The 22834-nt window shown below is 65.7% G+C and overlaps 1 protein-coding gene across 1 annotated transcript in view; it reads right to left on the bottom strand.

The window, feature by feature from the left end:
- Positions 1-22420, bottom strand: part of PDZRN3 (PDZ domain containing ring finger 3) — a 99418-nt gene extending 76998 nt beyond the window's left edge. The window contains exons 1-3 of the mRNA XM_036267017.1: positions 21698-22420; positions 10647-10733; positions 6159-6266 (exon numbers count right to left, since the gene is read on the bottom strand). Coding sequence (XP_036122910.1) covers positions 6159-6266; positions 10647-10733; positions 21698-22420 — 918 coding nt within the window. The remainder of the gene's footprint in view (positions 1-6158; positions 6267-10646; positions 10734-21697) is intronic.
- Positions 22421-22834: the final 414 nt, after the last annotated feature.

Below are 22834 nucleotides of genomic sequence, written 5' to 3'. Positions count from 1 at the left end.
CAGAGACTGGGGCTCCGGTGACCCGACGGTGACGTGAAAGCAGAGGACAAACTGTGTATTTTAACTTGTTTCCCTTATTTTGTTGATACGTCACCAAACATGTTTGTACGAGAAACGTCAGTTACTGCCTGTGTTTCCCTCGGAAGTTCTGTGGTTTCGGAATAAGCGGGACGACGTCAGGCTAGAGGTTTTGCTCAGCCAAGGGACCGTCCGCACGATGAAGAGACAGCCCACCGAACAGGAGAAGGGACCCGCCAGCGACCTCTGACAAGGGTGAAGTGTCATGAAGAACTCACACAGCCTGGCCCGGGCCTCAGCGGTTAGAGCGTCGCCTGTGGACCGGAGGGCTGTGGGTTCGATCCCCGGCTCGGTGGGGTCGTGCAGGAGGCCGAGCCCAGACCACAGCCGCACCTGCCGCCGTGACCCCCACAGGTGACGCGGCCGCGGCCGTCCCCTCACGCTCCCAGCGCTCCGGCCTCTCCCGACTCTTCACGGGCCGGTCCCGGAACCGTCCCCGACTGTGAAAGCCAAAGGGAGCAAGTCTCGGAGGGACCAGAGGGGCGAGGCAGAGCCCTACGCCCCCAACCCCAAGAAACCCCTCTTCACGACAGGGACTCCGCCGCCAGGTCCCCGGAGTCCCCTCGGAGACGACCGTCTCTGCCCTTTCCATCCCTCGGGCCCGCACTGGGCAGCTGCCCATGTGGTGGGCCGATCGCAGGCCTGTCTGTCCCGTGACGGGCGGCTCCACGGGTCCGGTTCTCCTCGCTGGGGTCACGGTGCCCCCCGAGAGACGGCCTCCGCAGCGGCAGAAAGGACCAACGCCCTAGAGGTGACATCTCTAGACGAAGAATCTAACACCGAATTATAAAGAAACGACAGCCCGGCCGGTGTGGCTCCGTGGTTAGCGCATCAGCCCACGGACCAGTGAGTCGTGGGTTTGGTTCCAGTCAAGGGCACGGACCTCAACTGCGGTTCGGTCCGCGGTCCTGGTCTGGTTGTGGAGGAGGCAACCCGTCGACGGGTCCCTCTCACATCGATGTTTCTCCCTCCCTCCCTCCCACTCTGTCTGAAAGCAAATGAAAAAATACCCTCGGATAAGGATGAAAAAAACAAGAGTGAAAGACACTCAGAACACCCCGCGCACAGCACGCATTCTCGCGACTCTCGTTTCGACGCTCCGCATGTGGACCGCGGTCACCGCGACCCCCACGGGCCACGTCACGGTGTGATGAGCAAGCACTTTCCTCCCGCGGAGTCGCCTCTCACGAGGGGTGAGGATCCTTTCACGAAGCATGATTTTCATTCACTCGTTCTCACAAACGGAGCTCCGGCCTTCGGGCCCAGTTCAGAGCCCGCCGCACACGGAAGGTCCGCCGGGAGCCCGACGGCCCGGGCAGGGTCTCTGGTCCTCAAGCCGCAGGTGAGGAGGACACAGGACACCCCTGTGCTCACGAGGACTCGGTGACCGCCGACTCGGGGGCTCGGGGAACCGGCTCGTGGCCATCCCACGACCTGTCCTGGGGGCCTCCTCCCGTCCACCCTGCTCTGTGTTCCTGGGGACACTGCAGGTCCGCGAGCTCCCCAGCTCTGCTGGCCTCTGGCCGCCTCTGTCAACAGGCTCCAGGTTCGGGGGTGGCATCAAGCTCGGTCCCCAGCTCCTTCCTTGGGGGGCAGCCTCTGGTCAGCCTGCTCCTTGGCCCCTCCTCAGGATTTGGGGATTCCTTCCTGCCCTGCCTTCTGGCCACACTCGGCACAGGACGGCCCAGCCCAGGGTGGGCCCATCCCCGCAGCCTCCCGCACCCTGGGGCCGGACCCGCCCAGAGCCCATGTGGTAACAGTGTCCCTGGGGCCGCCCGCTCCCTCCTGTGCGGGTACAGTGGCCCCCTGGACAGCAGAGGCAGGCAGGGGGCACGGCCCACAGGGCCCTTTGCAGAAAGGGTGTGCACCCCGTCCGACGCCCCCGACCTTTGAACTCAGTCCTTTTCCTGACGGCTCCCCTGACTTCTCCTGACCCTAAGGAAGCCTCAGTAACTGCTGTAATTACCCCCATTTCAGAGAACAAGGAGACCCCAGATCCCGCCAGGAGGGAGGATGAGCTACAAACAAAGGGGGCTCACAGAGAGGGGGTGCATCTGTGGGGAACGTGCTCGAGGCCCGCGACACAGCACGCAGGGTCAGAGCCCCCTGCTTTCTCCTCCTCCTGCTGCTGTAGGGCACCCTGACCCCCCAGTGGGCGAACGGGGGGGGGGAGTCGGCTCCAGAACCCGCTCACTCAGGCGGAGGGACAGTCCCTGGCTCCGGGCGGGCCGACGCTTACACCCCGCGAACCAGCTCCTCCGCACCCTGCCCGGAGCTGGGGAATCAACTCCTGAACGTCCGCGTCCTCCCTGAAGCCAATCGAAAGCCCCGCGGATGGGGCGGCCCCAGCCGGGGTGTGGACCACAGGCTCGTACATCGGCGATAAACCTTCTGGGGGCCCAAGCTGCCCCCTCTTCCGGAGACAACAGTGCCTGGCAGTAAACACACGAGCAAATGCCCGGCTCAGACAGCTCCGCTTCCCGTCGGCTCCGGTGTGTGAGGGCGACACGGCGACGGGGCAGCTCGGGCCAGTCCCGCCCTCCCCGCGCAGGACTCGGCTCACACTCTCCCAGCGCTCGCTACAGGACAGGGGTCCGGAAACATCCATCAGGAAACCTCTGACTTCTCCACAAACGTTAACGTTCATGCCCTTTTCGCTTCCCGGGACTGTGGGGACATTCGCCCCGTCAGCCCCTGGCGGAGAGGGGTCCCAGGAGAGGTGACAGTCTCTCTGCTGAGACAGGCCCGAAGCACATCTCCCTGCTCCCCGTCCCCGGGCTGCTGGAGGCCCCCCGTCCCCGTCCAGAGAGGCCCCGCACGGGGCCACGGGCAGCTCTTCCCTGACGACTTGGCGAAGAAGCTGTTTCCCGAGAGAGGTGAGTTCTGTGGCGAAACAGCTGCTGGACCAGGAGTGGGGACAGGCCTTCCGGGTTGGCTGCCCCGAGCGCGCTGCCGAGACGTCCTGCAGCAGGGCCGGACCCCAGCCGCCCAGAGGCAGAGGCAGGGGACCCATGAGAAACACTCCCCGAACCTCCGCAGGGGCGGCGAGCGCACGGCGGGGGGACCCAGGCCCCGGGGTCAGCTCCACTGCCACAGGCAGAAGGGTCCTCGCGGGCCCGAGGCCTGGAGTCAGATGCACCCCGGCCACAGTCGGCCTGTAAGACCCGGAGCGGCACCTCGAGACTCGGGCACCTGACTTCCTTCCGCGTCTCTCGTGTGCCTTAAACACAGCACAACGGGGCGTCCTCTCTACTCCTCTGTTTTCTCACTTGCTCCTGAGCCCCCACCCACCACGCCCCGGGGACTCACTGCCCAAGGCCCTGCTATTCCCCCGAGACAGCTGGCGGACCCCACGCAGCTGCAGTCCTGTGCCCGCGTCACCGGGCAGGGGTGTGCTCACCGCTCTGAGCAGAGCACCCTACAAAGTCCCCTTTGGTAAAACACAGAGGTCAAAGGCAGTGGGCACTCGAACGCACCCACCGCCCAGGTCAAGGTCACACTTCCCCGAAAGGGACCCCGGCAAACGGCGCTTCCTGCCCTGCTAGGACCACCGTCCCTCCCGCTCCAGTGCCGGACGCCGCGCACAAACGGACACTTAGCTCTGTCACCGGCCTCACAGGGGAAGGGGGAAGCGGGCCGCACCCCCAGTTCTCAAACTTCCCCTCAATCCCCAAGGAGAGCGGAGCCCCTGCCCCACTGATGCTGCCGAGAAGTTTCGAGCTTTCGGTAAAGAGGACGACGTGTGTTTTCTTTTTTGTTTTGTTTTTTTAATTATTTTTCTTCACTGATGTTAGAGGGAGGGAGGGAGAGACAGGGGAGGAGCGTGGATGGACGGGGTCCCTGCTCCACACCCTCGACCCCGCGTCCTCCTGTCCCTGTGCCCTCAGCCGGCTGTGAGCTGGGACCCGACATGTCAAAGGGGACAGCGTGTTGGGGCCGCGTGACGGCACCGAGCCCCCTCAGAGTCCTGTTTCCCGGAGGGCGAACCCCTCTGGAAGCCGGGGTTCAGAGGAGTGTGGAGACCTGAGCCCCGCGGGGTCCCGCCTGGGGGCCGAGAGCAGCTGCCCGGGCCAGGCCCACACACGGCTCCGCCAACAATGCTGTGGGTCACCCCGGGCGCCCGCTCCCGTCTTCACCGGGAGGGTGTTTTCCGTCTCTGCACATTGTGCTGCATTCATCTCAAGATGTGCAAACCTCACCCTGAAGACAAGTCCAATGTGACCTTCCTGAGTGAACACAGAACAGAAGGTCCCCTCCTGGCCTCCGACGGGGAGCGAAAGCCCCCGACCGCACACGCAGGTCTGCGCACCCGCCGGCGTCACCGTGACCTTCACACGGAGACATGACCTCAGAGTCGTCCCTGGGGACCAGCTACCGTGTCTCATTCGGCCTCAGACGCCACAGCCCCTCCTCGGTCAGACTCAAAGGGTCACCAGGTTTGAAATGAAGTCGAGCCCCGGCTGGTTTGCTCAGCAGTTAGGGCGTCGGCCCGTGGACCAGTGAGTCGCGGGTTCGATTCTGGTCGAGGGCACAGACCTCGGATGCGGTTCATCCCCGGCCCCGGTCGGGTCGTGCGGGAGGCAGCCAGCTGGTGTCTCCCTCCGCCCAGTCTCCTTCCTACTCTGTCTGATAATAAGCAGAAAAACATCCTCGGCTGAGGAGTTAAAAGTGGACAAATAAATAAAGGTGACAACAGTGACCTGTAACTCAGGCAGGAACTGGGTCGCGGGCGGCCCCGCAGAACCAGCGCCACCTTGCGTTCCGGGCCAGGTGCCAGCCCCTCACACGGGCACGGGTTCTGGTCACGCCAGCCGCACAGCAGACGCTGGGCGTCCACGTTTCACAGGAGACAGCAACGCGCGGACAGGACAGAGCCTGGGTCCTCCCGGGATGGCCGTGCTGAGGACTCGGGGAACCCCACTGCACCCCCCAGGAAGGGTATTTCACACACTGTTCCGGGGAGCTGGCCAACCCGAAACCGCGCCGATCGTTCAAAGGCGTCACTTTGCCCGGAGGAAACGCTGCCCAGGGCTGGCCGCGCCGCAGCCCCTGGCAAGGGAGCCGGACTGATCTCTGTGAACAGCCTCAGAACCGTGTCCTCTGGGTAACAAGACAGTAGGACCCACAGGCGCTCACCTGAGCACATAAAGGGACCCAAATCCTGGCACAGAGGGCCCCACGTGTGAGACCTCACGAAGCACAGGATGTGACCACGTAACGTGTCCTGGACATGGAGCCAAGTCTCCTCGTCACACCTGGGCCACAGCCCCACCTGCTGTCTCCTCCTGAGACGCGCTGTCTCGGGACCACGCAGGGCGCCGCCCGCCGGGACCCGCCTGAGGGAGCCGAGAGCCAGCCCCACGCGGCCGTCACACGCTCGGCTCACGGTTCAGCCCAGGCTGTGGGAACGGGCCAGGGAACCCCCGAGAAGCACGGGCGCCCCAACTGTGTGCCGAACACGGACCTGGCGGATCTGCGCTGCTTCCTGGTTCCCGCCTCACGTGAGAGCCTCCTGGGTCCAACGGCACCGGGACCCACAGCCCATTTCCCACAGCAGCGCCCACGAATGTAGCCCAGGTGTTCGCCCGTGAAAAGGGTCGTCCAAAGGGTGGGACACACCAGAAAAACCGTCACTTGCATCAACCTTGGCAACAAGAGCCTGAATGGTGGGGGGCGAGCGTGTCCGCTCCCCCAGCAGCGCGGACGTCCCGGGACACGAGACACGTCCAGAGTGCGGGACACCCACCCCCGGCCACGGTTCCCGACCACCAGCCCCTGCGGCCACAGCCCAGAGCGAAGACAAGCTCAGGAGAGGCTGGGACCTGAGACACACGTGCGGTGACCCGGGAGTCACGGTGACTCGGCCCGGACACAGCTGTGTCCCGGGGACAGCGCGAAGTCACAACACGCACCAAGGACGCCACTCACCGCGGCACAGGGCCACACCCTCGCGTCCGGCACCTCTGCGAGCCACACGCACAGACCCACACCACGCGGCGCGCCCCCTGCGTCCACAGCTGGACGACTGTGCAGCCGCCCAGCCCCCGCGAGGCCCGAGCACCCCCGGGGCGTCCACGTACCTCCACTATCCGGTCGTGGATCTGCAGGCCTCCGTCCTTGGCCGCGGGCCCAGTGTCCACTATCCTGGACACGAAGATGCCTTCGCTGGACGATCCGTCCTGGTTGTCCTGTGGGTTGAAAACACACGTGACTGCCTGCGTCCGGCCCCAGTCCTACAGCCTGCGGCCCCACGGGGTGCCCGCCCCTGCCGCCGCCTTCACCCCACTCAAACACCGAGAGCTTCCCGACGCCCCTGTCCCCCGGCACCCCACACGGACGGGGGGCGCTGCCCCCCCAGTGGCGCAGGAGACAGGCTGCGAAACACCTTCCTCCAGCATTTTGTAAAAATTCGATCCTCACTGAGGGGGGAGACAGAAACATTGACGCAAACTGGGAACACTGATCGGGCGCCTCCTGTAGGTGCCCCGACCTGGGAGCAAACCGGCACCCTGGGTGTCTGCCCTGACCCCTGACCCCTGACCTCTGGCCAGGGGTGAACCACGACCTTTCAGTGTACAGGACGCCGCCGCAACCAAGTGAACCACCCGGCCTGGGCTTCCTGCTGCGCGCTGACCTATCTGCTGGAATTTGCTGGGGCTCCCCCGGCCCTGGCGGCGTCCGGGCTCCGGGCTCGGACCTTTGATCACTTCTGCTCTCCAGCCCTCGCAGGGCGGCTCAGAGACGCACGTCCCCAGCCGCACGGCACAGACTCTTGCGCAGGACAGCTCGGCAGCTACTGATGATGCTGGTGACTGAGTCAGGGCCTGAGCGCCGGACGGTGGACACGGGTGTTCGTTTCTGTTCTGGTGGCGTCGGGAGAGCCCGTCTCCTCCGCCCAGAGCTTCCGCGTCGCTCCTCGAACCCTGACCTGCCCCAGTCCGGCCGACAGGCCCCGGGACAGGGAGCCCCCCCTGCTCACACGCCTTCCTTTCTTCGAAATCACAATGCTCTCGGGAGCGCACAGAAGGCCTCGGGCGGGCGCAGGGCCGAGTCCCAGGGCCGAGCTGGGCGCCCAGCCCGGCGCCGCGTGCCGCCCTGAGCAGACGGGCTGGAGTTCACCTTGTTTCCAAAGAAAACCCTCTGAGGCTCAGGAGGTTCGCAGACGCCCCTCCGCCTCGGAGATGGGCTGCCCGCCTGGCTCTACCCCAGTGGTCATCGCTACCAACACCTGGTCCGTTTGCTAAAGAACAACTGTGAGCTCACGTTTTCCTCGTTAAAGGGCAACGAAGCCTCGTGTTCTTTGGGGGGAGAAGTGGCTTTGAACACGGCTCAACGGACCCACTCGAGTGCCACCCAGAAACTATGGGGTCACTACGCACCCCCCCGGACACAGCATCACGGCCTGAAGGAGCCTGTCCCCCAACACTCACCCCCCAAGACACAGCCCTCTGATGCCCCTCAGTGCTGTCGACTCCTCTGGGGGGGAAGGTCACCGGGGTGGGGTGCTGGCAGGACCGGTGGTCCCCCGACCTCCTGCCCCACCCTGCAGGCCAGCTGCCCGCGGCCGGAGCTCCCAGGGACCCCTGCCTCCCCTGAGTTCACCTCACCCACGCACCTGCCCCGGTGAGCAGGCAGCTCCCTACCTGTGATCTCGGGTGTGAGTAAGGGGGTGCCTGGTCTGCAGAGGGCTCCCAGCCCCCCACTCTGTGCTCACGGAGACCAAGTGGGAAGGGCCATTATCATTCATTTCACAAATGAAAACCCCGAGCCAGAGAGGGTGAGCGCCTTACCCGAGGCCACACAGCTACGGGGCCAGTTTCAAACGGAGGCCGGTCACCCCCTCATCCTGCTCCAGCGAGAAAGTATCGAAACGTGATGGACCCAGAAGACCCCCTTGGGCAGTGGGACATTCCTCAGAGAAACTGCGCGTCTCAGGGGACACGGGATTCAGCGACGAGCGCGAGCGACCCCAGGGGATGGGGACACAGCAAGGGGAGCCGTGCTCACCCCATGTGCCCCCCGGGTCCTCGGCGGGCCGGGGGCCTGGCTCCCGCACACTTAGCTGCACCAGCGCCGTGACTCTCCTCCGGGAGCACAGGGAGCTCGCAAGGACCAGAGGGCGGGGACCCTGTCTAGGTCCATCGAGACCGCGCGGGGGCCGAGCGCAGAAAGATCAGAGAAAACACAGATCAGACTCCACCCGATCGCTGGACTTTTCTTTGCAAAGAGGTGTCTGCCCTGGCCGGCTGGGCTCAGCGGGACCGATTCCGGCCGGGGGCAGGTACCTGGGCTGCGGGTTTGATGCCCTGGCCCGGGTCAGGGCCGTGCGGAGGCAGCCGGTAGACGTTTCTCTCTCCCTCCTTCCCTCCCTTCCGACCTCTCTCTCTAAAAATCAGTGAAAAACAACACCCTTGGGTGAGGATGAACCAAACAACAAGACAGACATCTCTCGAACCTTTGTGGACTCTTCTCCTAACACGTTTGAAGTCAGCTCCTGACCGCGACGGGCCGGAGGCCGAGGGGGGGGCTCCGACCACCAGCCCCTGCTGCTTCGGGTGAGAACCGTGAAGGGCGCCGGGCTCGCTGCGCGCTCTCTGCACGCCAAGGACGCTCCGTCAGCCTCGGTCCCGGCTCAGGGCAGGCCCGCCGGGCGCCGGACAGCGGGTCCTCAGGACACGCCAGCCGCGCGGAGTCTGAGCTCCGGGGACGCCCTCCGTGGCTTCTCGCGCTCAGTGACCTGCCGGTTTCCAGGCAACCGTGTGAAGCTCACGAGGTTTCACTGTGCAGTTTCACAAATCAGGACACATTTCAACGTTTTCCTCCGGGGACCTGCATGAGGTTCCTGCAAAAACTCCCACAAACGAAGAACGTTCGGGAACACGACAGAGTCCGGGCTGATTTGCACTTAAATTACTTTTTTAAAGGAAAAAGATGACCTGAAACATGTTCTTTGATCAGCAACAGAACAAACCGAAGAAGCTGGCTGGAGAGGGACAGAGACCCGCCCTTCACCGTCTTCAGAGGTTTCCCGGCAACTCGGGGTCCGAGTCCGTCTCCCCGGCACGCGGACCTCGGGCAGGGGCTCCCTCCGCGACGCAGGCCACCGTGGGCCACTGAGCCGCCCGGACACCGGGCCTCTTACAAGCCGGACGCTGGCGGCAGCCCCGGGTGGAGCTGGGGGATCGGCCCTTCTCCCAGCAGCACCCACTCTTCCCGCGTCCGTGTCGCGTCTTCGTCATTCTCTCCACATTTCAAACGTCTTCATCTTGGTGACATGTGACATGGACCTGTGATCAGTCATCTTTGTTGTTCCCACTGGCACTGTTTTGGGGCACCAGAAACCGTGCCCATAAAAGACGGTGAACGTAATTAATACACGCGCGTGTTCTGACTGATCTGCAGACGAAACAGCCTCGTGTCGGGAGGGGCCGCCATCCAGCGCGTCCACAGCTGGCGAGGACAGGCTGCCTCCCCGAGGGGCTCGTGCAGCTGAGACCTCCCCTGGAAGCCGATGCCGGCTCCCCGCCCGACGGCCCCGGAGCGTGTGCTCCCCCTGCTCCGCCTGTGTCTCCGCAGCCGCGAAGCTGGGTGGCGCCCGCCCGTGTGCACCACGGTCCCTGCACGGGCCGAGCCACAGCTGAGACTCCTGCCCGGGACGACGCAGCTCGATCGCTTCGAACGTCACTGCTCACCGACTGCACCTGGGCCCCGAGCTCCAGAGGGAGTGGACCTGGGATCCACGTCCGCCCTGACGCACCCGCAGCACCTGCTCCGCACCCACGGTCAGGTGAGTGGCCGTCAACTCGGACACGTGGGAACATGCCTGAGGCTGCAGCTGCCGGCTCAGGGGTCCCTCTGGGAAAGTGCACGGAAGCTTCTGGGAAGGACGCCCCCTTCCAGACGGACCGAGAACGTGCGCCTCACGGGAAGAGGTCAGAAGGCAGCACAGGGGGGGGAGGCTGGTTCCCCGGCTCAGGCTGAGCGGCTCCAGCCCTGGGGGAGGCGTGTCCGTGGCTGCGGCGGGAGCAGGGTGAGGCCTGAGTGGAGGTGGAGCCTGTGGGTGGGACCCGGGTGCCGTCCACTCGTGGTCATGCTCTACAGGGTGAGCTGCGTCTCATGGACCAGCAGAGAGAGGTTCCTCGCGACGACCTCTGGCGCAGACGCCGTGGAGATGCCGACTGATGACGGGGGGTCGGCACACCCCAGACTCACTGGGGAGGCACGTCAGGGTCCGAGAGGACCGAGCCCGTTCGCAGAGCAGCTCTGGGCCGGGCGAGGTGCTATCGCAGCATCGCCTGCCGCAGGGAACAGGTTGTGGGAGGAGCAGCCATCCACACGGGGGCACCTGGCTCGTGCCACCTGTGCTCCGGCCCCCACGCCGACATCACCCCGAATCCAGGCCGTGTGGACGAGCCTCCGCATTGCTCAGTGAGAGACAACGAAACGGGGTCCCCGAGAGCTGGACGGACACAAACAGCGTCTCCGACTCCAGAAGCCAAGGAAGCCACCGAGGCTCCTGCCCCACGGACGGGCCACACCCGGAAGGAAACCCCGTTAGCGGGACCTACCGCGCACGGCCGGCCCCCGATGATGTTGAAGCCAAGGGAGCCAGAGTCGCGGTGCAGGACCAGGGTCAGGCTCTTGGTTTCTTCACCCTGCAGGGAAGGTGAGAGGTCAGATTTATTCACAGACAGAAACAGGCCGCAGAAATTCTCTTTCGTCACAGGGGACTCGGCACCACCCAGCGGATCAGTAAGAAGTGTCTGCCCCTGGGGAACCAGGGCCCACGCGGAAACTCGGCCCTGTGTTCAGGTCACAAACATGTCTAGACACCTGTGGCCCTGAAGTGACCAGAAAGACTCCCCGGAGACATCAGATGCCTGGTGAGTGTCCTCCACCCAGACTCCGGCCTGGAAGTGTGTCTCTTCCCATGTTGCGCCCGGGGCCCCCGGCGTCCACACACCTGTCCGTCCGCTTCCCAACCGAGAATCCTCGTTCCGGCATGAACGGTGCCACCGACACCCTCCCCACCGCCCCAGCACAGCTGGGTGGTCACCCGCCGTGTGGGGAGACATCGGGGGGCAGGGGGAGGCAGGGCACACCAGCGGGCCGCAGGGACCCTGCACCTATTGCAAGGGGCAGGCGCCGGCACAGGTACCAGCCTCGCCCACAGGAGACCCGCTCAGGCGAACTGAGCACCACGGAAGCCGGCGGGTCAACACGGGGCCTTCACTCCAAACAGGGGAGCCACCCAGACGGGCCTCGCGGACACGCTCCCGTCTCAGGGACGGAGAAGCCCGGCTGCCAAGCAACTCGCTGCGGGGACAGACCGACGGACGTGGACAGGGTGACCCATGTGCGCCTGTCACCTGACTGGCACCACACCTCTGTCCGCTCTTTCTGGGAGTAGGCGGCACGGTCTCAGCTCAGCTCTGCCTGGAACTCGCTGCCGCCGGCCCCTGGGCTCCGGGACACAACTCCACCATCCTGAGAGCTGTGCCCGCTGCCGCCAAACACACACCCACAGACACACCCCCACAGACACACCCCCACCCCCCCCACAGACACACCCCCACACTCCCCCAACCCCCCAGACACACACCCCCACAGACACACACCCCAGACACACCCCCACCCCCCAGACACACACCCCACAGACACACACCCCACAGACACCCCCCCACCCCCCACAGACACACCCCACACACACACCCCACACCCCACAGACACACACCCACCCCCCAGACACACCCCACACACACCCTACACACACCCCACAGACACCCCCCCACAGACACACCCCACACACCCCACAGACACACCCCCACAGACATACACCCCACAGACATACGCCCCACAGACACCCCCCCACCCCCCACAGACACACCCCACACACACCCTACACACCCCCCACAGACACACCCCACACACCCCCCACCCCCCACAGACACCCCCCCACAGACACACACCCCACAGACACACACCCCCACACACCCCACAGGCACACCCCCCACAGACACACCCCACAGACACACACCCCACAGACACACCCCACACACCCCCACACACTCCACAGGCACACCCACACACACACACCCCCACACACCCCACAGACACACCCCCACACCCCCCCACACACTCCACAGACACACACCCCACACACCCCACACACACCCCACAGACACACCCTCACCCCCCACAGACACCCCCACACACACCCCACTCAGACACACACACCCCACAGACACCCCACCCCCACACCCCACAGACACATCTCCACCCCACCCCCGACATACACAGAAGACTAATGGGTCGCAACGTGCAGAATTATCTCCAAGCTTAAAATTCGAGGTAACCACGGCCGTTTGTCAGAACCAGTCTCTACACAGCAGAACTCAAATACTTTCGAAAGTTCCGGTGAAGCCTGCGCGTCGATCGCTCACACGCGGTGGAAACGAAGGTGATGATTTGTCACCAGACAAGGGCCGTTCCTGGGGGAAGGACTGGTGTCCTCTGAGGGCTCAGATGCTGGGCCCTGCGGTCCCCCGACCCTCCAGCGGGGTGCTCAGTATAAGAGAGAAGCAAGTTCCATCCGCCGAAGGACCTCGCAGCGCGGAGCCCGAGTGAGGACCCACCTGACTCAGGTGCCCCCGGCCGGCCCGGCTGCTACAGTCTGTGACTGACAGGCAACAGCCCCCCCACTGCAGCCGACTGAACACAACCTCGCGGCTCAGCGAGTCGCGAACCGGAAGTGTCTCCTCTGCCTCAGAAACGGAACCTCGGAACCTCGCGGTCGCGCCCTTCAGCTCGCGGGGCGGAGGCTGCCAACCCAAGGTGCGCGCCTCCAGGGACGCGCTGGGGAGCGTGGCGTCCGTGAGCACGGGTGCGAGAGTCTGCGGCCAGGCCCAGGGCTGCAGGTCACGGCACTGAAACACCCCGTCCCATCTGCGCCACGTCCTTCCAAACCCGTGAGAGAGAAATAAAGAAACCTCGTTATTCCGCCGGAACGAGGACCAGCGCTTACTGGCTGCTCACTACGTACACACCAGGAGTCACTCTATTTAGAAACCATTCAACCCTGCACCAGGAGGTCGCCGGTTCGATTCCCGGTCAGGACACAGGCCCAGGCTGGGCCGATCCCCAGTGGGGGGCGTGTGGGAGGCGGCCAGTCCATGTTCTCTCACCGATGCTTCTCTCTCCCTTCCTCCCTCTGTCTACAAATCAACAAAGAAAATAAAGAAATAAAAATAACCCAGACAATCTCTTCGCCGGGCACTAATCTCATGACACCGTGGGATCCTGGGCAGAGGGACTGAGGCCTGTCGTGTGGGAGCCCGGAGGAGGGGGCGCTGGGCTCACCCTGCTCTGGACGCCTCTGCACGGTCTGCACGACTCCCGTGTGCACCACCCACCCAGACCGTCCGGCTGCCGGGGCTCAGAAACGTTCTGCAAAGGAACAAAACCACACCAGCCCCTGGCCTGCTCATCTCGGCGTGACCCAGGGGCACCTCGTCTGGCCCGGCCTCGGAGACCCCTCTCTCCTGGGACACGCGAGACACACCCCTCATCCGGACAGTGGTTTGCAAAGCTGTGGGACTGGGCGGCCGCGTGCACTTCCCGATGTCCTGGGAAGGAGGGTCCTCCAACCTCGTCCTGATCCGATCCGCCCTGCCTTGGGGGGAGGGGCCGACTCTGGGTGCCCCCGAGCACTGAGCCAAGCGTGGAGAGAACAGAGCCAGAGGGGCAGGGCTCCGCCCGCCCAGCGCCTTCCCAGCTCAGCCGGGCGCCTGGCTGGAGTCGGTCTCCCTCCCGTCCCCGGAACAACCCAACTGCGTGGTCACACTGCGGATTCCTCAGGAGAAACAGGAAGAGCGTGTAAACACGGGACTGCACGCGGCATGTTTAACACGTGGACACTCTCTGCTTAAACATTTAACCTTGGGCTCAAAACGCTTCGGGAAGGCGGGCGCTAAGGTGACGTCCGCCCGTGACGGCCACCCCGCGAGGCGCAGCGGCGGTCTGGGCAGACCTCTGGCTGTCACCTGAAGGGAGAGCTGTCCAATGCCGGTCGGTTTTAGGGTTCATCACGGCCCAAGGGTGAAACAGAGCGGGAAAGACCCCTTCACACAGGCCAGGGCTCGGAGTGGGGGGACGTCCTTGGGGCCAAGAACTCACACACCTGCGGGAGAGCCACGCGCAGAGTCAGGACGGGAGCCAGGTCCTGTGCTCTGTGGCTGCCGCCGACCCCTTGCCCCCGAGGACGGCCTCCCCGCTGAAGGGTCACCGGACCAGACGTCTGGCTGGTTCGCAGTTAGTTTTACGCGGCTCCACCGCACTGTGCCGCGGCCGCTGCGAAGGCCCCCGGAGGGCGCAGACCACTGAGCCCCGACAGGACGGTCACGGCCGAGACCTCGGGTCCACACTCAGACCCGACATCAGCTTCCTGGCCCACAGCACGGGAGTGGTGATGGTGTCTTCTCGCCACGGTGCCCACGAATGGACGAGATGCTCACTCCCAGGGGCGGCACGTGGCGGGCGGCACCGCTCAGAGGGGCCACGGGCTCCCAGGGCCCAGCCCGAGGCCACAGCCAGGCCACCCGGGCGTCCAGCCCTGAACAAACACCGCCAACCTCAGGAGGCTGGGACACCAGGGCCCGACGTCGGCAAACAGGGACGGTCGTGCCGCCACGACCACGTCTCGCCGCCACGGCCACGTCTCGCCGCCACGGCCACGTCTCCCCCCTGATGGAACCACTTCCAGGCCCAGGTCCCTCCTCCCCGGGGTCGGGTGGGCGTCCAGCAGGGCTGCCGGAGTGTGTGGCCAGTCGTGCGCTGGGGAACTGGAAGAGGCGACGAGGGGTCTTAGCAAGTACCCCGAGAGCAGCAGGCGTGGACGGGGCGGCCGTGGGCACCCGGGCTCGGACGAGTGACGAGCGCAGGCCTGGAGGGAGGCGGCCGCGGACATGGGCTCCAAGGGAGAGGAGAAGCCAAGCCATGGGCCTGGGTGTGGACGGGGAGAGGCTGGGCGACTGAGGCAGGGACCAGGGGCAGCTGCGACCCCGGGGCGGCCAGTTCCCCCAGAGCAGCGGTCCTGACGGGCTGGGAGAGAGATGTCCCCTCCTCGGTGGCTTTCCTGAGGGCCGCCCCCGGCCTGTCCCCCTTCCCAGATGACACGTGAACCCAGATCCAGAACCAGGGGCGCGGGAGTTCTCACCCAGAGGCTGGGGTCGGGCGGAGGAGGGAGGCCCGCCATTCTGGGGTGCGTGACACACTGCCTCCTGGGGGGCCGGAGGCCCTAGCACACCCTCAGTACCCCAGTGTCCGCGCCAGGACGCAGTGCAGGGGCCAGCCATGCGCCCGGCACGCGGCAGGGTCTCGATGGGCGGCACTCGGGTCCCCAGGACCCAGCGGGGCAGAGACACCGTCTGGGAGAAGGGGTGGGCGCTGAGTGGACAGCGGCTGAGTCCCCGCAGCTCGGCCGCCGGAGTCCCCCCAGACCTGCAGGACTGCGAGGTGCTCACGGAGACAACAGACTAGGTCAGCGTTAAAATTGCCCAAAAGGTGATCCGCCCAGCGTTCAACTCAAGGTCGAATGGGACGAGATTCAGGGGGCGAGGAATAACAGTGCAAAGGAAAAATCGAACGTCCTTCATCCGAAGACGCGGTACGGTGGCTGCTGACTGTTCTAAGTGCCCAAGGGTGGAAACTGTCTTCTGTGGACAAAGTCCACCTCCTGTCACTGTTCCCGGGAGTCCGGCCGGGACGCATGGACGCTCGCCCTCTCCTGATCGGAGGGGTGGCCAGAGCCCTCCACGCCCGTCGTGTGGATTCTCACACCCCCTCCTCCCCGCCAGGGGCCTTTGGTGTCTGCTGTGGGAGCTGCCGGTGGTTCTGAGCTGCTTCTGACTGACGGCTGGTCTGCGTCTGGGGCCCCGACGCCCCAGCCTCAGAGCCCGCACAGCTGGGACCCAGCTCCCTCCGCCGCCTGGGACAGGAGCCCCGGATGTGCCGGGTGGGCTGGGGGGCCGAGCTGCTGCCAGACATCTGTCCAGAGGGGGGTGCCTCACCCCTACCCGGACGCCTGTGTCCTGCCCTCAGACGGCCCCGACCCCCGCTCTGCGGAAAGCATCTCGGAGGACAGGCCGAGCTCAGGCCCCGGACCGCGTCGGCAGAGGAGGCTCGGAAACCGGCAGGGAGGAGGGGCGGCACGCACCTGCCCCGAAACCGCTGCGGGGGGACGAGCCACGGAGTAGGAGGGAAGGAACAGACACGGCTTTTCCGGGGACAAGGTGCTCATTCCTGAGCCAACGTGTACTTGAAAAAGACGGAGAGAGAAACACGTGAAGATTTCCGGTGCTTCCCTGACCCCACGGCCTGCTGCTCCCTCGCAGCCCGAGGGTCCCCGAGCACCGACGCCCGGCCTGGGGTCTGACTTCAGGTACCCCGTTTCGTGAGGAGCTCCGGGTGACGTCACGCGTCTGCCAGCGTGTCCCTGAGAACCTCACGCCATCGAGGCACCACGGCACCTCACATTCCCGCGCAGTGGGCGGCCGACAGGTGGGCACAGTCTCTGAAGCTCAGACCAGCTCCCCATTCTGAGCACCTTCTCCCCAGACTGCCCTGATGTGACTGGGGGTCTCCTCACAGGGCGGCAGGGCCGTGCTGGCCAGCCCCCAGCTGTGATTCTGGGGGACAAACATGTCCCCCAACAACCTGCAACCTCACCGGGGTGCCAGCTCCCTTCCCTCACATCTCAGCCCAGAGCAAAGGAGCCACCTGAGTCTGTCGGGGACGGGAACCGAAGGCAGGGGGGTCAGGAGACAGGCGACGGGAACCGACGGCAGGGGGTCAGGGGACGGGGGACGGGAACCGACGGCAGAGGGTCAGGGGACGGGGGACGGGAACCGACGGCAGGGGGTCAGGAGACGGGGACGGGAACCGACGGCAGGGGGTCAGGGGACGGGGGACGGGAACCGACGGCAGGGGGTCAGGGGACGGGACGGGAACCGACGGCAGGGGGTCAGGGGACGGGGGACGGGAACCGACGGCAGGGGGTCAGGGGACAGGGGACGGGAACCGACGGCAGGTGGGACAGGGGGCTGGCCAAGGGGTGCTAGGGAGGCCGATGCCCTGGTCCTGCCTCACGGCGGCTCTGAGGACAGGGCTGCACCCCACCCCACAGGGCTGGCATAGATGGCTGTGCAGTGCCCGGAGGGGACCCCGCCTCGGAGAAAATGCTTTTCTCCTGTTGGTAACAGTGTGAGCTCGGAGTCGGGGGCGGGGTTCAGACCCCAGCTCTATGCTGAGACAGCAGCTCAGCTCAGACCGGAGCCTGCCCCTCCCAGGACGCCCACAGGCTGTGAAGCGGGCGCCGACGCAGGGCCACCCCCACCCCCCAACCCCCACCCCCGTATGCCCTGGACGCGGCCGCTCTGCAGAGGGGCATCGTGTCTGACACAGCACACAGCGCTCCGGGGTCCCAGTCAGATGCCCGTCCCAACCATGCGGCCCGAGAACAAACCCGCGTTCCCCGGACGTCACAGGTGGAGGGCACGGGATGCCCACGGCTCCCTTAGCCGATGGTGCCCTGTGAGTGGCCACCTGCCGGAGCGTCTACAAACAAGGGCACAGGCGGGGAACTGCCGTGGAAACCCTGTGAGGCGTCCGGGCGCCTTCCGATTCACGGTCCACCGGCCTCGCTCCTGGCCAGCAGCCCAGAGGTGGCTTCACGCTGCGTCTCAGAAGGAGGCAGGCCTCCAAAGAACCCGGACAACTCTGTCAGCGCGGGGGGCGTGGGAAACACGTTCTTTCCCGACACAAGCTCACTCCTGGTCAGCAACCTGGGAAGCTTCTATGGCTGATGAGAGCCCTTTCTCCCTTCAATTCACCCACCGAACCCACAGATCGAGTCCGGACAGCTGTGACCCTCCTGGGAGACAGTCGACAGCCCCCCGCTACACAGACACAGCTGGGACAGACAGACACCACACAGGACCGAGGTGAGGCACGGAGGGCTTCCTGGAGGCGGTGATGCCTTGATGGGGAGGACGCCCAGGTGTCCGGAGACGGACACGAAGTGCAGAGGCAGGAGGAGCTGCAGAGGCAAGAGGAGCTGCAGGGGCAGGAGGAGCTGCAGGGGCAGGGGGAGCTGCAGGGGCAGGAGGAGGCTGTTCCGGGCAGAGACGACAGCAGGTGTGGAGCCCCGGACGGCAGAGAGGGAGCCGCTGGGAGGTGAGCAGGGAGAGGGAGGCAGGTGCAGGCGGGCACCGGGCACAGCCCCCGAGAACCTGGAGGCACAACAGGTCTGAGAGGGAAGAGTGGGCTCAGACTTCCGCTTCTAAGAGATTATCCCTGGCGACAGGTAGAGAATCAATCAAAGGGGAGCAAGATCAAGGGAGCAGCCGGGGTCCAGGCGGGAGACGGGGTGGAGGCTGATTTCGCTCCCCAGGGGACCTGCAGCAGGGTCCCTGGGCAGAGGCCGGGGTGCTGCTCCCCACCCTCCAGAGCCCAGAACCCCCCACACAGAGCCCACAGGTGAACGGGGCTGAGGTCCAGAAGCCCCAGGGTGGGAACAGGGGTCAGCTGATGGGGTGAGGGGCCGCGCACGCCCTCACGCTCAGGATCTCAGGTGGACGGCGCAGCAGAGCAGAGGGAGCCGAGGACGGGCCCCAAGTTCTCCAGTCCAAGGAGCTAAGCCCGGAGCCTGGGGAGCTCTGCGTGTGCGCCCTGGTGGATTTGTCGGGGAGGGAAGCTGAGGCGGGGGCAGCGCTCTCCACTCACGGAGCCCAGCGTCGCCTGTGCAGCCCACGGGAGGCTCTGCGTCCCTTAGAGATGCCCCCCAGGCCGGCTCACGGCCTGTGCCGCGCTCGGAAGTCTGGGTTCCAGAACGTGCCCTGGTCGCCCCCAGAACGTTTAGGGGAAGAATGAACCACAGGCAGAGGAACCCGGCGCGTCTCACGTGGCTGCCTCACCTGTTCCGCTGGAAAGCTACCAGGTGTGACAGGTGGACCAGCCTCGCCGGGAGCTTGTCGCAAACACAGACCTCAGGTTCCTAACGGGTCAGAACCGCGCAGTGAGACTCGGGACCTGCCTGAACAGCTCTCCGGCGACTCCGGTCTGGGGACTTTGAGACGCGCTGCCCTCGCTCGACCCAACAACAGGACGGACCTGCGCCCTCGGCCGCGTGAACCAGCGCACTTTGCGACGAGGGCCGGGCCCGGAAGAACTGGCGTCTTCCAAGGGCGTCTTCCCCCTTCGCCGGCACCAGAGATGTGAATGAACTGTCAGCACGAAGGTTTCTGGATGCCGACCCTTCCGCCTTTGGGAGAATAAACAGGGCCCAGCCCATCCAGTGAGGCAGGACAGCAAGGGCCAGGAGGGTGGACCGGGACCAGAGGAGCTTCCCGGAGGCCTGGCTGGGGCCCAGGGGCTGAGGCCCGAGAGGAAGCTGCACTGCTCTCGGCTGGGCCGTCCCTGCTGGGCGGGCCCCAAGGAGCACAGCAGCTGGGCTTTGACTCTGGAGACTCCGCAAACCCAGGAGGCAGCGACTGGTCCCCGAGCTAAACACCCGACCGGCCCAGCTCAGCGCCTCGAACACATCCAGTTTCCACTCAAGGGCCCTGAGTGTTGATTCAGAGGGAATGTACCCAAACCCTCCAGAAAGAAAACAGAAAGGCAAGAAAAATAATAAACCAGCCTAACAATGAATGACGCGTCAGCCCCGGGGAGCAAATGGCTCATTTATAAACAAGTATCACGGAAAACCAGGCAGAGTCCAGAGGCCAGCGCAGAGGCAGGACGCAGACCGCTGAAGGCCTGGACCCGGCGCCTGCTGAAGGCCCGGCCCTGCCCTGCTGGGGTGACTTGCGGTCTCTCCAGCCCTTTGTAGCCTGCGGTCCTGGGTGAGCTCTGAGCTGTAAATATTTGCCCTGTGCCCAGAGCGGCCAGCTGCTAGGCTGCAGCTGACAGGCAGGCAGGGGCCAGGCAGGGGGGCTGGAAAACTTGCAGCCTGGTGTGCTCGGGAGGGGGGCTGGGAGGCTCGGGAGGAAAAGCAGACGCAGGCCTGGGGCCCTGGGGCAGATACGAGCTCCTCCACGGAGCATATGGACAGGCAGCCAGAGTGGCAGCTGCTGCTGTCCCGCCCCCCTTGTTAAAAGCGTGGCCTTTGCAACCAGGAGACCCTGGTTCTCAGGGACAACCCCCCCAGAACACTGGACCATATCTGGAGATATTTTTGGTTGTCAAAACTTGTGTGTGGGGGGTGCTCCTGGATGTAGCGGGTAGAAGCCAGGAATGCGACCAAAGGGCCCACAATGAAGAGGCACGGGCGGACCGTCAGGAGGCCCGGCCAGAGCTCCGAGGCAGAGCCCGGTGCCTCTGCCCGGGCGGCTGCTCGCTCTGGGAGCTCTGCCCCTCTCTGAGCTGCCTGCTCACTGAACCCATGAAGCAGGTAACGCAAGAGGTGCCGGCAACCATCGCTGAAACACAGTCAACAATAAGCGGAACCTGTGGCTACACCCAGAGGCTTCAACAGCGGTGAAGGGCTGGGGCTGGGGAGACGGCTCCTGCGGGTCCAGAGCCCTGGCACCTGGAAGCTGGGAGCAGGCCCAGGACGGCCTCTGGGGCCCTGGGTGTGCACCCAGGAGGAGCACCTCGGCCCCCTCGCCGCCGGAATGGCAAGGAAACAGCTGAGAGGCGCTCAGCACGGAGCCCGCAGGGCAAAGTCGCCCTCAGACTGGTGTAATTACACCGCCTCCCAGGGCCAGGGGAGGGCAGGGGTGTTAAGGTAATTGCAGGCACAGTTGAGCACTTACCCCACCCCCACCCCGGGCACCGCGCCAGGCCCTGCTCACAACACTCCCTCCTGAAGGCTCCGAGCAACCACTCCACCTCTTCGGGACTGATGCACCTGGACGAAGCCACAGGGCCACCCAGCTGGCCAGCCAGAAGCCCAGGTTCTACCACAGTTCAAATCCACAGGGCGCTCTCACTGAGCACTTGGTATTTGGTGCCGGTTCCTTTAATTCTTTCTGGAATCCCCGGCTGAACCCCACAGAGGGTGCCTGGCTGTGTTTCATCCCTGTCACAGCTCCGGGAACACAGACTCCCAGCTTGAGAGCCGGTCAGCAGCTCGCTCAAGGTCAGCAGCTGCTGCCAGCAAAGCCCACGCCTGAATCCAGCCCTCCCTGAAGAGGCCTCTCTTCTGGCCTCCGGTACGCTGGCCTGTAGCTCACCCCGCGTGCCAAATCTGAGCGTGTGTCACGTGTGTAGGGTCCACGTTTTCCCACCTTAACGCGGTTGAGAGACTGCCCCCAAGACACCCTAGCTGGTGTGAGCAGCACAACTTGAACCTGCCCTGGCTCCCCCCGGCTGTGGCTCTTTCTGTCTTTCCAGGCCCCTGAAGTTGCCGGACCGTATTTCACCCTGTGCGCCTCGTAATGCGTAGGGACCAGAGTGTCCAAGTCGGGCTGACTCAGTGCCCTTGCTCCTGGGGATACGGTGGCAAGCAGCCACGGGGGGGCAGGACGCTCCTGGGCAGCCCACGGCATCCTAGTGCCCTGGGGCCGGGACAGGGAGGCGGCCTGGGAACTCGGGCCTGGCAGGGGTCGCAGGCGCCTACCTTGCCGCCAGCCGGCGCGGCCACGCAGCGGCTGAGAGAGTCCAGGCGCGCGCTGTACTCGGTGAACTTCTTCTGGTAGCGCAGGGCGGTCATCTGCAGCTCCAGCTGCGCCGCGGCCAACTGCGCCACCAGCGACTTCTCCCGCTTGCCCGCGCGCAGCGCCTCCTTCTTGAGCGCCTTGTGCAGCGCGGCGAGCCGGGCCTGCAGCGCGCCGTTGTGCGCCCGCAGGGCCCGGGCGCAGCAGTGGCCGCCGGCGCGCAGCTCCCCGCGCGTCAGCGGCAGCCCGCAGCCCTCCTGGCAGCGGCCCACGGGCCTCGCGTCGCACGCGTCCCGCATGTGCGCCTCCAGGTCGCGCCGCGGCAGCACCTGGGCGCACCCCGCGTGGCGGCAGCGCGCGGGCGCAAAGTCGCAGCGCTCCAGGTGCTCGGGCAGCTCCTGAAGCTTGACCACCCGGCCGCAGCCCCGCGCCGCGTGCGCGCACTTGATGTCCAGCTTGAGGATGAGGCGCTTGAGCGGCAGCACGTGGTTGAGCTCCTTGGCCGACAGGCGGCCGCGGCAGCGCGCGGGGCAGCTGCCCTCCTGCACCACCCAGGGCAGCACGCAGCCGGCGCAGAAGACGTGGCCGCACGGCGTGGTCAGCGGGTCCTCCAGCACCTTGCGGCACAGCGCGCACTTCAGGTCCGGGTCCACGTCGCCGTCGAAGCGGTCCAGCTCGAAGCCCATGGTGGGGCCGGGCCCGGGGCGCCGCCGGGCAGCTGCGCGAGGAGCGCAGACCCGGCCGCGCGCGCGCTCGCCCCGGACTGAGCCCAACTCCGCAGACTTCTCGGAAGAGGCTCTGGGCTCCTCCGCCGTATTTGCGCGAGCGCGAGCGCACCCACATCCCGCCGGGGCCGCCCGCCCGCTCGCCCGCTGCTCCGGGAGGCGGCCGGGGGGCCGAGGGCGCGGGGAGGCCCCGGTCGCCGAGGGGCCGGGCCCCCAGGACGCAGCCGGCGCCCTCCCTGCGGGGACTCCGCTCGCCCGCCCGCACGTTTCGCTTCAGGAGGCAAATTGCAGCCGAGAGAAGCTCGCGGACTGCGGAGTGGAGGCTGCCGTCGCCCCGCCCGGCGTCGCGGAGCCCTTCCGGGACCCCCGCCCCCG

The sequence above is a fragment of the Molossus molossus genome, unplaced genomic scaffold, assembly GCF_014108415.1.
Source record: "Molossus molossus isolate mMolMol1 unplaced genomic scaffold, mMolMol1.p scaffold_m16_p_18, whole genome shotgun sequence".
NCBI classification, from domain to species: Eukaryota; Metazoa; Chordata; class Mammalia; order Chiroptera; family Molossidae; genus Molossus; species Molossus molossus.
The sequence above is the reverse complement of the archived record's forward strand: the minus strand, read 5'-3'. Positions and strand labels throughout refer to the sequence as shown.